Here is a 14,326-nt window from a genome sequence, read left to right as displayed (position 1 = left end):
CATGAGTCTGAGTGAACTCCGGGAGTTGGTGACGGACAGGGAAGCCTGGTGTGCTGCAGTCCATGGGGTCACAAAATGTCGAACACGACTGAGCGACTGAACAACAACCTCACTGAAACCCAGTGCAGCACTTCATAAAACTGTGAGCCAGCAGCGTGCAACTTCAGGATGAAAGGGTCAAACGTTTAGTCTAAAAAAGCAGTTCTCGCCCAAAGACACTTACCTCTGCTGCCATCTGCTGGCCACACGCTGGAATGAAAACAAACTGGGCCAAATGACTGCCCTGTTTTTGGACTTGAGCAAAGGCCGCTTTGCTGTTACAAGATCACGTGCCTTCTGGGCAAGGATGTGAAATAGCTTACGGGATTTACTCAGCTGCTGTGTCTGGGAAGGAACCAGGACCACCATGGATCCTTCCAGACCTCGGTGATCCACTGAAAATTTACGATCAGCAGAGTTACAAATCAGGCTCTCGCCGTATAGAGCTTCAGGGCTGTGCCTGAGGAAATGAGCCTGTTTGTTAGTATGTGCTGGGGCTGCACCTGCAGTCAGCAGCCACGACTGCTCTCATGACCATATTCCGAGAAGCTGAGCCCATGGCTCGGATAACAAAGCTCTCCATGTTAGGGTCTAGGACGGGTGGCACCGATTGGGAGTTTGGGATGGACATGTACACAGTGCTGTCTTTAAAACAGACAACCTACAAGGGCCTGCTGTACAGCCCAGGGAACTCGGCTCAACATTTTGTAATAAACTAAGTGGGAAAGGAATTGGAAAAAAATAGATACAAGTAAACTGCATCACTTCACTGTACACCTGAAACCAGCACCACATTGTTAATCAACACGTGGCTGAGAGGGCAGAGCATCTGCCTGCAATGCAGGAGACCTGGGTTCAGTCCCTGGGTCAGGAAGGTCCCCTAGAGAAGGGAATGGCCACTCATTCCAGTATTCTTGCCTAGGAAATCCCATGGACAGCGGAGCCTGGCGGGCTACAGTCCATGGGATTGTGAAGAGTCAGACACGACTAAGCAACTAACAAAACACGCTCTGATATAAAACAAAATTCTTTAAAAAAGCTCTATCAGGGTCCACACAGATTCGTGCTCTTGGAGTAGCCTGAGCCTCTGCATGCTTGATTAGAGTAGTTTAAATTTAAACCATAAGGATAACTCTCAGGAACAGTAGCCAGACCCTCTCGTTTTACAGCTCAGGACAGCGAGACAGCCTGTGTGACTCCATCAGTCACTCAAGGGCACACAACTCCTTGGAGGTGGAATGAAGAGAACTGGGTTTGCCCAGTTCCAGTTCAGTGTTTCTGCCGCCCCCGCTCTGCAGACTATCTTGCTCTCTCAGATCAGCTTCAAGGGCGTCCACCTCTTGCTCTCGAGGTCTGCCCCACCGCGGCTTCATGCCCCAGCACCCCCTGCCCCCCAGCCTACAGTTATTATCACACACTACCATGGTGATGCCCAAACTCCAGATGTCGGACTTCACGCTGTATCCCTTCTGGTTGAGCTCTGGGTTTATTCTCTCGGGCTGGAAAGGAGACGGAAAAAGACAACTGAGATGACATTCTTGGCTCAGTAAAGTCTCGGGGGTGGGGTGGCAGTGGCTGCCAAGTGAGCGGTTGTGAGCCATTAACATGCCTCCCGGGCCAGGAGTCTCACTCAACGACAGTGAAGACCAACGTCTCCACGGGGTTTACAGACATCTTTCCTTGGAGACGACAATGCATCAGAGTCCCCTCACAACTCAAAAGCAACTTCAGTTTGGCCTTCCAAAGAGCATGACATACAATCTACCATTACGCTACCCGCCTTGAAGTTTCCTCGTTTAAAACAGTCCAGGGACTTCCTTGGCAGTCCAGTGGTCAAGCTTCCTCCTTCCAAGGGGGGACATGGGTTCGATCCCTGGCCGAGGAACTAAGATCCCGTATGCTGCAGGGCAACTAAGTTCTGCACCCTGCAACTAAGACTCAAGGCAGCCAAATAAATGAATAAAATACCAACAGTCCAGAACTCAGTGAAAACAATCTGCAAGAGTCACTGGGCTACTGTCTGGCATTAACAGACCTCAACCACTTTTAGGTAATCGTGGACACAAAGGTTTTAAATTCCAAGCACATGTTCATTTCCAAATAGAATATTTACAGTAGAAGTCCGTTAACTTAAAGGGAATCCCAAGGTCTCTGCCAAAAGCAATGAATCTTCACAGCTACGAGGCTCCCTCGGGACTAACCTAACGGACTTGCCTGGGGAATTGAAATTCCTCTCTCTGTGCTATTCTCAACAGACAGCACAGAGTGGAGAACTGGGCTTTATGTAGTGCTTTTTCAGAGAGTATACTTCTTCCTCTGATTTTTTCTATGGGGTCGCACAGAGTCGGACATGACTGAAGTGACTTAGCAGTAGCAGCAAGAGAAGGAAGGGCCTCGGGATTTTAGACAGGAGACATTTAAGAAGAAAGAAAGTGGAGGATACTTCTTGTGCCTTGGGCGTATTTCAGTGCTCCCTCCTTGGCCGCCCAGGTCGTGTTTCCTGGCAGAGTTTGAAGGCACTTGCTCTCCCAACGCCACCCCCAGGTACTGTACTCACGGCCATGTACGGTTTGCATCCGGCATCGATGGTTTTAGCCACAGAGTCGACCAGGTAGCCGCTGATTCCGAAGTCGCACATCTTCACCTGGCCCAGGGCGTTGATGAGCACGTTGGAGGGCTTGACATCTGCAAGCGGAGACAGTCGGGAGCCTGGGGGCACAGCAGCATCTCTCTGCCACCAGGGGGCCTGGAGCCTCCACGCCCGCCCCGGCTTGCCCTCAAGACTCATCCCAAAAGGAACTGCCACCCCAGTTACAGAACACAAACTACACTCCGATAGAACATGATCTTTTTAAAAAAAGAAGAAAAAACACTAAAGCTAAGAAGAAAGGGGGAAAGGCAACTTGATTTCCTTATTAAAATTTTTTAATGTTTTTCTTTTTATTGTGGTAGAAGTCACATAACATAAAACATACTGTTTTTACCATATAACTGTCCAGTTCAGAGGCACTGAATACACTCACATTGTCATGCAACTCTCACCATCATCCATCTCCTGGATTTTCCACCTTCCGAAACTGAAACTCTGCCCATTCTCCCTGCCCTCCCCACCATCCTGACCTTGGCATCTCCCAGTGTACTTTCTGATGCCATGAATTTGACTATTCTAGGTCCCCTGTAGAAGTGGCATCAAGCAATATTTGTCTGCACCTACTATATATTGGAATGCATTTCTCTTGAGAGTCCCTTGGACTGCAAGGAGATCCAACCAGTCCATTCTAAAGGAGATCAGTCCTGAGTGTTCTTTGGAAGGACTGATGCTAAAGCTGAAACTCCAGTACTTTGGCCACTTCATGCAAAGAGTTGACTCATTGGAAAAGACCCTGATGCTGGGAGGGATTGGGGGCAGAAGGAGAAGGGGACGACAGAGGATGAGATGGCTGGATGGCATCACAGACCCGATGGACCTGAGTCTGAGTGAAGTCCGGGAGTTGGTGATAGACAGGGAGGCCTGGCGTGCTGCAGTTCATGGGGTTGCAAAGAGTCGGACACGACTGAGCGACTGAACTGAACTGAACTGACTATATATTGGAATGCATTTCTAAGGTTGACTTAATATTTTTACTTCAGTTTACCAAAGCAGAGTTTACTAAGTTGACGTGGGTTACGGAAAACTTAAAGAGAAAGGACATATTTATATATGCATGAAAGACAGACCTAAAATGATAATAACAGTGTTCAACATGAATAGTCACAAAAACATTTTTCACTAGCTCATTCAGTGTCATGTCATTAGTTCTGGTTCTGACGGATCTTGGGTGAGTGGTCTGCTTTCTATTTCATGCTGGTCCTTCTCGTCAGACTGGGACTCCATCCATGGAAACAACTGCTTCCTCTAATTTCTCATCTTCATCGCTCCCATACAGGTGGTAAGAACTTAAGACTTGATGACTGAGCCAAACGCCCAGTTCCCTGGGCAGTTGTTATGCTAGAGGCATAAGCCCAGAGATCTGAACGTTACCACACTCTCCCTGTCACGAACAAGTCCATGTTGTGCCCCCAAGCGTTTATTATGAAGGTGGAGCTTGTGCTAAGTGTTACGATGATGATGATGCTTTAAAAGCCCAGCTCCTAATGATCTAGTCTGCATTTAGTGGACTGAAAAGGCAGACTGAGACATAATACATCAAATATGCTTCTGCAAGAGGTGTGTCACAGGTTACAGGCGTAACATCATAAACCCAGATAGTCCAGGCCAGGAGGCGGGTCACAGAATATGCATGTGGGTAGAGTGGGCTTCCCGGAGAAAAGAATCCACCTGCAATGCAGGAGACGAGACGCAGGTTCGAACCCTGGGTCGGGAAGATCCCCTGGAGAAGGAAATGGCAACCCACCCCAGTATTCTTGCCTGGAGAATCCCATGGACAGAGGAGCCTCGTGGGCTACTGGCCATGGGGTCACAAGAGTCGGACACGCCTGAGTGACTAAACCACCACCACCAGAGAGGGTTTACTCTGCAGCTCTTAAATGAACTCCTCAGTCTGAAAAGATAAAACACACCCTCCCAAGCAGATGAACCATTGTTATGTCTGGATGATGAAAGTAGAAATTTAGAAAATTAAAGTTAATTTTTTCCTAAGTGACACATTTCACAAAGGGCACATACTCAAAAGAAAAAAATTACTCTAAAAACTTTAAAAATTATCCTTTATCATTTTCCCTTAAACAGCAGATACACAAATTTCATTTTATTATCTTCTACACTTTGTAAACATTCTCTGCTATGAATGAAATGGATCACAATTTTGAAATAAGCCTTTAAAATTCAGTTTCACATTTGTGGGTAATCTGCATCCCTTTTCTTAACTGGATCTCTCCCCACTTTCTTTTTTGCCTCTTCTTCCTTTTCATTTTTCCCATTTTTGATAGTAACAGTCAATAACAACCATCATAATAGGCATGTTTTTTGAGACATGTTACATTATTTCAGGCTTAGAGTATAACAGTGTTCAGGTCACAACTACCTATAAGCTACCAACACTGTTCATGCACTGATTATACACACCTCTTCTGAGAAGCCTTCCTTGACTCCAGTCACCCGTGCTAATCACGTCCTTCTTTTGTATTCTACCTATACTACTTCCGTGGTTGTTACTTTCATATTTCTCACGTGGGTTTTTCCCCCCATGTGTCTGTTGTATATTTGCCTCACTCCCCTACCAAGAACTCCTCCTGTGTAGGATTTGGATAAGAATATATTTTCTTCATAGATACCTGTCAGGGCGTCTATTGTAGCGCTGTATAAATATAGTGCTGTATAAATGCTGGGAAACAATTACACAAGATACATGGATGGATGAAGGCATGGAAGACAGATGGAAGAAAGGATGTCTGGGTGGGTGGGTGGATGGATGGATGGATGAAGAGACAACAGGTCAACAGAGAGACAGGAGGGAGAAGAGGAAGACAGTCCTGCCAGCCTTGCACCCTGTCCTGCCTCCCACTGTCTGAACAGGCCGAGCTTTATGCCAGAACTTCTCAGACCCTCACCGCCCAAGAATTACCCAGGGAGCTTGTTAAAATGGAGGTTCTGACCCAGCTGGTCTTGGGACTCAAGATTCTGCTTTTCTAACAGGCTCTCCAGCGATGGCCAATACTAGGTGAATTTTTATCAAATTCTCTAAAATTCTCAGTGGGTAACAGCACTGCTGTCCTTGGCAACAGGCAGTTCAAGTGAGGCCGAATACACAGCTCACGTCCCCTGATGTCCTCACATAATACTGAGCAGCTCCTTCTACGATCTGCTATCCAATCCCAAAGGAAAGCCCCTCCTCTGTTCTCTCGCCTGACTCAATTTTATCCACTGGGGAGAAAAAAGAAATTAATAAAACTCAGGTGAAAGAAATAAAATTGATACAAAAGGAACAGCCCAGGCAGCCCCATGGACACTTACCTCGGTGAATGACAGACAGCTTACTGTGCAAATGCTCTAAGGCTTTTACAATCTGCAAGAGAAACACAAGGTGGATTTATGTCCCCCATCACTGGACAGCAACTGCATCTTAAGTAAATCCCCATTTATTATCCCTGGCTTACAGTCCCAAGGGTGGGTATTTTCTCCAACAGTGGTGTTCCTAGCCAGGAAAACACACAGGAAGTCGTACAAATTAGACCCTGCCCAGCAGAGAGATGACGTCAGAGCGCAGAGAGGCAGTCTCACTGGTATGTTCTGATTCTCTAACTTGACCCCCAGCGTCTTTTTCTCTCCTCGCTCCTGGGCCTCAGTAGCCATGAAGGGAGCAGCTTCCTCCTCTGCTTGCTCCCTTCTGTGCCTATTAATCCTAAGGAAACATTTACAACCCCACAAACGAAAATCAAAATAAACCAGTATCAGAACAAAGACACCAGGAACGTGGTCCTAGCCAATGAACGTGCTGCTCAGAGGCATTTCAGCTGAAAGCCTCCCAGGCCGAGTCAGGAGCAGAACCTCGTATAGGTCAAGCCCAGAAAGAGGAGCATCCATCGATCCATCCACTTACACACTCGTGCAATCAACACACACAGACGGGATGGGCACTCCAGTCCAGTCGGTGCTTCCTGGTACAGAGAGAACAGAGACACACAAGGCCCAGACCTCCCCGCGCTCCTTGGATGGAGCTGGGGCTCGCGATGTACTCACAGAAACTGCTATTTTCCCTAAGATGTCCTCTGGAATTGTTTGGCCTTTATCGATCACTTGTTTGTAGAATTTATCTAGGGACGTGTCCATGAGCTCCATGCAGATCCAGACATCCCCCTGGAGGCCGGTTGGTTCGGAGACAGTCAGAGAGGATGGAAAGACGAGAGGAGGAAGCAGTTAGCATCTGTCAGGAGGAACAGGCCACTCCCTGTGTGAGCTTTTGGAGGAAATGCACAGTGTCCTTCGAGATCTCAGTGAAATTTATAAATGGGCAATATTACCTCCAAAAAGCAAGCCAGCAGACAGTCAAACAGATATGCCTGTGATCACCCACTCCTTAATGAAAACTAGGTTCTAAATGCTAACACCCACAAGCAATAGGATGCCAGAAACCCAAGCCTTTACCATTACTGTTATCTAAGACAGCAGTCTCCAGGCATTTTGGCATCAGGGACCAATTCTGTGGAAGATAATTTATCCATGGACCACATGGGGTGGGGGAGGTGCATGATTTCAGGCTGATTCAAGTGCATTACATTTATCGGGCACTTTGCTTCTATTATTATTACATCAGATCCACCTCAGAATATCGGGCATTAAATCTGGGAGGTGGGGGACCCCTGCTCTGGGAGTTATGACCAGACACCAACTCTATGCCTGACTTCCCGCACTGACCCCTGGCAAGACTTTATCATTAAAGCTGCTTATAAGAGGGAGATGAAAACGGCTACCAATAAGGGCCTATGTTCAGCACAGGAAACTCGACTCAAACACCCTGCAGTGGGCTGTACGGGGAAATATTTTTAAACGCGTGAGCACATATACACAGAGCTGATTCACGGTGCTGTACGGCAGAAACTAACAACATGTAAATCAAGTATACCCTAATAAAAAGTGTTTAGAAAGGGGAGGGGATGAGAATTCATACCATCATAAAGTGAAAAGCAGAATTAGAAAAAAGAAGCAATTATGAGGCCAATCCACTGCACAAGGCTGCCTGGAGCTCATCAAGCGGCCAAAAGACCAGAGTATTTGAGATTTCAAGGGATTGATACAAATCCATCTACAAGTTGATAGAGACCGTTCTGCCAAAAGAGACAAACCAGAACAGGAAGGAGAAAGGGAACCCCAGCATTTTGAAAGGGCTAAACACACTGGAAAATATCATGGTTTCCAGCTAACTTTGCACCAACATTTCACGAGCATGAAACTCTCTACAGAAGACAAGTCGGACAAGGAAGCGCCCTGTGACTGCAGGTGTTTGAGAGATCCGGGAAACATCTTTTTCAGTTACCGCTTGCCTTGCAGCTTTGAAGGGACTACCACCTACCTCACGGAAGAGCGCGCCGTAAAAGGTGACCGTGAAGGGGCAGTCCACGGTCCTCATGGAGATATCCAGATCCATCAGCAGCCGCTTCTGCTCTTGGCTGTTTACCGTGGCCCGGATCCGCTGATCAGAGTGCATGGAAAATGGATGGTTACTGCCCTGAGGATGGGTCTGTCCACAAGGCAGGGACCCCAAAGGATCCCCTCCTGAGAACAGTAGGAAAATTCACAGCACAGCTTCTAGCAACAACTGTTCAAATACCTACCCTAAAGGATTACCTATCTGTAACAAATGAAAAGTAAGGAAGACTGTTATTCACTTGATTTACCGAATAACCCCTAGGAGAGAAGCAAACTTGATCATCTACTGCAGAGAGTGTACAAATGTTTGGGAAGACATTTCCAAGTTACAAAACAGTCTGACTTATCATGTGGGTTTAGTGCAAAGAGGCCAGAGTATTCATTGATGTGGGGCTGATTTGGGCTCATACAAGGGAAAAAAAAAAAAAAAGCCGAAATTCCCTCTTTATGAACAGGTAAAAATATTTGGACCCTAAACAGAAACTGCAGAAGAGTTAGTTGACTGAGGAATGGGACGAGGAGGAGTTGAACTGAAATGGAGACACAGTTCATGTCTCTCTACTAAGAGAAGAGAGACTAACCACACCAGTAAGCGCAGCCTCACAGGCAACACGACTGTGTCATTAAATGACAATATAGTATCACGAGGCTTTCACATTTTTTGCCTGCGGAGCAGAGAGTCTGCAGGAGATGAAACTGGAAAATCTACAAGGTAAGGGAAAGATGTCAGCATTCTCCAAAAAATAAAAGGAATCCAGGTCATCTGACCATCCACATGCCTGACAACCCATCTAGAATTAATACACTGGGCCCGCTCCAAGGTCCTCCCAACATCTACTCAAGAAATATGCGATGATTCTAAATTTCTTTTTATAGCTCCCAAACTATGCAAATTTGCTCAAGATGACTTTACCCTCCTCTGTTTCCACAAATGGAGGCAATTTTGTCTCTCAGTTTGGGTTTCCTGATTTTCAGGGACAGATTCTTTAAAAGCAACAGAATGAAGCTTAAAAAGAGACTCATGAGACAGAAAACCAAATGCCATGTGCAAGCTTGCATCTGGATTTCGATTTGAAAAACCAACGGGACAAAAAACAACAATGGCAGCTTTGGAACGATCAAGGTGACGTTCATTCGGACCTGGTGGTGGATGACACTGAGGAAGTACTGTTGCTTCTTTTACATGTGATGATGTGGCTGGTGGTCGTGGTGGTTTAGTCACTAAGTCATGTCTGACTCTTGTGACCCCATGGGCTGTAGAGCCCACCAGGCTCCTCTGTCCATGGAATTCTCCAGGCAAGAATATTGGCATGAGTAGCCATTTCGTTCTCTAGGGGATTTTCCCAACCCAGGGATCAAACCCACATCTCCTGCATCACAAGCGCGAGCCACCAGGGAAGCACGATGTGGTGGCTGCATAAAACAATTAAAAAGAGGGGGTAGGATTCAGCAGTTCAAAAAGACCCAGTTTCTGCTACTCATACCAAGGCGGCATTTTTGACATTATTTGGAGGGAAATATCGTACGCCACAAATAGGCTTTTCTGTCTCACCCCATAGAGTGAGACCTCATAGTCTTGCTTCTATGAAAGGAGCCCATTTGCAGCTGGGAGGGACAAACATATGGACCAGGACCAGAAAATGTCTAGGGAACGCGAACGCTACCTTCACCGCCATGATCTGCTCACTGGGCACGTGCCGCATCTTCTCCACCACCCCGTACGCCCCCCGGCCCAGCTCCACGATGGGCTCCAGGTCATCCGCCTTCACCTCAAAGTTCTGCAGGAGACAAAAGCGAGGGTGCAATAGGAAGTTCAGGTCAGTTCAGTCACTCAGTCGTGTCCGGCTCTGCGACCCTGTGGACCACAGCACGCCAGGCCTCCCTGTCCATCACCAAATCCCGGAGTTCACTCAAACTCATGCCCATCGAGTCGGTGATGCCATCCAACCATCTCATCCTCTGTCGTCCCCTTCTCCTCCTGCCCCCAATCCCTCCCAGCATCAGGGTCTTTTCCAATGAGTCAACTCTTCGCATGAGGTGGCCAAAGTATTGGAGCTTCAGCTTCAACATCAGTCTTGCCAATGAACATTCAGGACTGATCACCTTTAGGATGGACTGGCTGAATCTGCTTGCAGTCCCAGGGACTCTTAAGAGTCTTCTCCAGCACCACGGTTCAGAAGCATCCATTCTTTAGTGCTCAGCAATAGGAAAAAAGGAAAGAAACCAGACACAGGCTACCCTGTCCTCCCTCTGGTTCCTCTGGGCAGTCCAAGGGTCCTTTCTGGTCCAGAACCTTCTGGTCTAGAAGCTTTGCCAAGCAGCCACTGAAAGCAAGAAGTGCCTGGGAGATGTGCAGATGCCCACTGTGGGCCCCCCTTTGTCCCGGGCAATACAGAGGTCCAGTTCCAGCTCAGGCGCCGAACGGCACAGGGAGCGCTGACCCCACACAGTGGGTCTTCAGCTCCGCCCCTCGATGACCCCTCAGGTCCGCTTGCTGACTCCTGGTGGCTAGCTCTAGGCCTGGACTTTGCAGAGCGTGGCCCAAAATGAACCATCTCTTCGCCTCAGAGACCTCCCATCAGAACCACAACAGCCGGATCCCAATTTGACATTTAAAATAGCAACTGCTCCACAGACCACTTCTGTTTACATTCAAACGTTATTGACCCAACCCCTGACAGCATGCTATGGAAAATTCATTTTTTCCCACTGGCCGGTGGCAAAGCAGACATATGAAAGGGTCAGGACGTTAACTGCAGACACGACTTTTCTCACCTGATTTCCAATAGAAATGCAAGCTTTGGAGTCTAAATCCCGAGGTGGCCTGCAAAAGAGGAAAAACAGGAGATATTTAATCGAATGTGACCTTCCCAAATCCTACGAGACTGGAGAGAGTTCTCCTTAAAAATAAGGTGAAAGCTCATGAGTGGGAACTGGAACAAAACAGATGTTCTTAGAAATCACAGTCTCTGAACTTCAATTTCTTCTTTATTACGAAGATATTAGTACACTTCCTCATAGAATAAGAGTGGCTGCTAAAGGAGATGTTCTAAGCAAAATGCTTATTAGCAGAATGACACATTCAAAATATAAATATGCATATATATAAACTATGCATATATGCATATATTATATGTATGTAATAACATACATATACATTATATAAAATAATTATATATAATATAATTACTTACACAGGGGCTTACTGGAATAGCCTATTTATTCACATAACAATACACACACACACACACACACACACACACACACGTCTATAGGCTTCCCAGGTGGCACTAGGGGTAAAGAATCCACCTGCAATTTCGGAGACCTGGGTTCAATCCTTGGGTCAGAAAGATCCCCTGGAGGAGGGCGTGGCAACCCACTCCAGTATTCTTGCCTGGAGAATCCCATGGACAGAGGAGCCTCGTGGGTTACCATGTATAATTCTACCCCTCCTACCAAAACTAACTAAATAAAACAATAACAAAAATGTGGGAACATAAATGCAGATAACACGTCAATCTAAGGCTTTAGTGGCAATCCTTCTGAAATGAATAGAAAACACAAACTAAGGTTTTTCTAAATTAATTTAAAACCCGGACTGAGAGGCAGGGATAAAGATGAACACACACACACACACAGAGGTGATGCTTTTATAAATCCTGTGTTTCTAAGCAGAGAATTTTTCTTCAGAAACACCTTCCAGAGGAATTAAATTTTCTGAAAAATCTGATTTCTCACTCTTAAAACCTCCAAAGCTCTTTTTCTTTAGTTGCCACAACCGGCTTGTACTAATCGCAACGGAACTTTGAAATAAAGGCAAATATTATTTGAAACATGTGACCAATATAAACAGTGAAAAATCCTTTGCAATTGTTCAGACCCTTCCTTTTGTAAAGAATGAAGCAACAGAAAGGTCACTAGTTAATTATTCAGGGCTACCTCCAAGGGCATGCCATCCAGCGAGGCTGTTGGGTAAGACCTCTTCCAGAGCTAATATTCTAGCATTCATACAAGGGCTCTGCAAATCACAGTCAGTGCGTGCGTGCTAAGTCACTTCAGTTGGGTCTGACTCTTCGAGATCCTGTGGACTGTAGCCCGCCAGACTCCTCTGTCCATGGGATTCTCCAGGCAAGAATGCTGGAGTGGGTTGCCATTTCCTCCTCCAGGGGATCTTCTCAACCCAGGGATCAAACTCACGTCTCCTGCGGCTCCTGCGTTGCAGGAGGATTCTTTATCTCTGAGCCACCAGGGAAGCCCATAAATTACAGTCTGTGACCCAGCAATGGGTGAATTTTACACGTTTAAAGGGCTGTAAAAAACAAACAAGAAACAATCTTCAGCAGAAGCCATTGTGGCCTGGTAGCCCCAAATATTTACTATCTGGTCTTTGGCACAAAAAGTTTGCTGATTCCAGTTTTATTCTAACCTTGCATTATAACCCTATCTAATAGGAGGGTTTCGTGCCATTTTCCAGAATGAGAAAAATGAAACCCAGAAAAACTCAGCGATATGCTGAACACACAGTCCTCAACAGGGCTGAAAATAAAACTCATGTCAGGTCATAAATAAAACTCACGTAGGTCAGCTTTGACCTACGGAGAAGGGGTACAGACGCTGAAAACTGGGTTAAGTGCTTTCCTTGCATTTCCTATTGTTGAAACACACACACACACACACACGAGTCATTATTCCCACATTCCAGATGAAAACCTGTTTGACTGAGACTTAGGCTATCTTCCTCCCGAGTGGTGAAGATATGACTCACTTCACATCCGACTGAATCCAAGGAACCTGCCCCACCCAGACCCCTTCTAGTGTAATTGATCACCAACCCCCACCACAAGGGCTTTGGGCTCAGCAAGGCGGCCAGAAGCATCAAATGATGGCCTGAGGTGGACAGCCTGTCTTGGATTAGTTGACGCTGTAACCGGTCCAGGGCACACTCGTCTGTCTGGGGCAGTGAGGTTTAAACTGTGGGTGGACATTCTGTGTCGCTTATTCAATATTTCAGTCCTCCAGGAAGAGAAGCAAACTTATTACAAAACTCCTAACCCTGTAAGGCCAAAGGTATTCCAGAGGCCACCTGCTATGATTGTTTTCTATAAACAGCCAGCTTTGGTTTATGAAAATAATTGTTTATTTATACTTCTACATGAGTAATGAGTTTAATGGTTACTATTACAATTATTTGCCTGGGCTTCCCCGGGGGCTTAGCAGTAAAGAATCCTCATGCAATGCAGGAGACTTGGGTTCGATTCCTGGGTTGGGAAGAGTCCCCTTCAGGAAAGCATGGCAACCCACCCCAGTATTCTTGCCTGGAGAATTCCATGAATAGAGGAGCCTGGCGGGCTACAGTTCATGGAGTCACAAAGAGTCGGAAACGACTCAAGCGACTGAGCATGCATCCATTATTTGCCTATAAATAACAATATTTACTTATAATCTAATGATAATATAAAGCACCTAATTGGGCCAGAGACCATGCAAGACCCTTTAAATCCAAAGTCTTTTTTAATTTCCACAGCTCTTAGAGGTATTAGCTTTACTCTTTTTAAATGTTTATTTACATGTTCTTAGTTTAGGTAAATGTTAGGTAAATCAGGTAATTGCTTAGGTAAATGTTTATTTACCTATTCTTCTTATTTACCTGGCCTTAGTTTCGGCATGTGGGATCTTTAGCTGTGGTGTGTGGGGTCTAGCTTCCTGACCGGGGATTGAACCTGAAAACTGGGTTAACTGCTTTCCTGCCAACTCTATTGGCAGCATGGAGTTTTAACTACTGGACCACCAAGGAAGTCCCAGTGTTAGCTCTGTTTGAATGTGAAAAATGGACACTGAAACAGGCTAAATAATTCAAGGTCACTCAGTGAGACGGTGACACCGGAACGCAGAGCCACGCGTGACGTCCTCTCAGCTACAGAGTAAGCGGCCCCGCCTCTCATGGGCCATTTGGCTCTGGTCGCCGGGTCTAACATGTGGCCAAGAGCACGTACTTGAGGGTCAGAGAGCCCTCAGTCTGTAGGCCAGCTCTCCCACTTATTAAGTGAAATAATAATAATAACAACGACACTGAGAGCCACATTCATTGAGAAATCTCGCTGGAACACACACTGGGCTGGACACGTAATATGGACCGTGACATCCAGTCCCCATGGCAACCACGGCCATGTTTGTTCCTGTTTTTCACAGGGGGCTTAGGAG

At 46.3% G+C, this 14,326-nt stretch overlaps 1 protein-coding gene across 4 annotated transcripts in view; it reads right to left on the bottom strand.

The window, feature by feature from the left end:
• Positions 1-14,326, bottom strand: part of MAP2K6 (mitogen-activated protein kinase kinase 6) — a 118,783-nt gene that overhangs the window by 25,815 nt on the left and 78,642 nt on the right. For all 4 annotated transcript variants that reach the window (XM_055575012.1, XM_055575014.1, XM_055575013.1 and 1 more), the window contains exons 3-9: positions 10,901-10,949; positions 9,790-9,903; positions 8,049-8,168; positions 6,719-6,835; positions 5,993-6,044; positions 2,597-2,724; positions 1,461-1,538 (exon numbers count right to left, since the gene is read on the bottom strand). In XM_055575012.1, the coding sequence (XP_055430987.1) occupies positions 1,461-1,538; positions 2,597-2,724; positions 5,993-6,044; positions 6,719-6,835; positions 8,049-8,168; positions 9,790-9,903; positions 10,901-10,949 (658 nt within the window). The remainder of the gene's footprint in view (positions 1-1,460; positions 1,539-2,596; positions 2,725-5,992; positions 6,045-6,718; positions 6,836-8,048; positions 8,169-9,789; positions 9,904-10,900; positions 10,950-14,326) is intronic.

This window comes from Bubalus kerabau, chromosome 4 (assembly GCF_029407905.1).
Source record: "Bubalus kerabau isolate K-KA32 ecotype Philippines breed swamp buffalo chromosome 4, PCC_UOA_SB_1v2, whole genome shotgun sequence".
NCBI lineage: Eukaryota > Metazoa > Chordata > Mammalia > Artiodactyla > Bovidae > Bubalus > Bubalus kerabau.
Note: the sequence above shows the minus strand (reverse complement) of the source record. Positions and strands in the feature narration are given on the sequence as shown.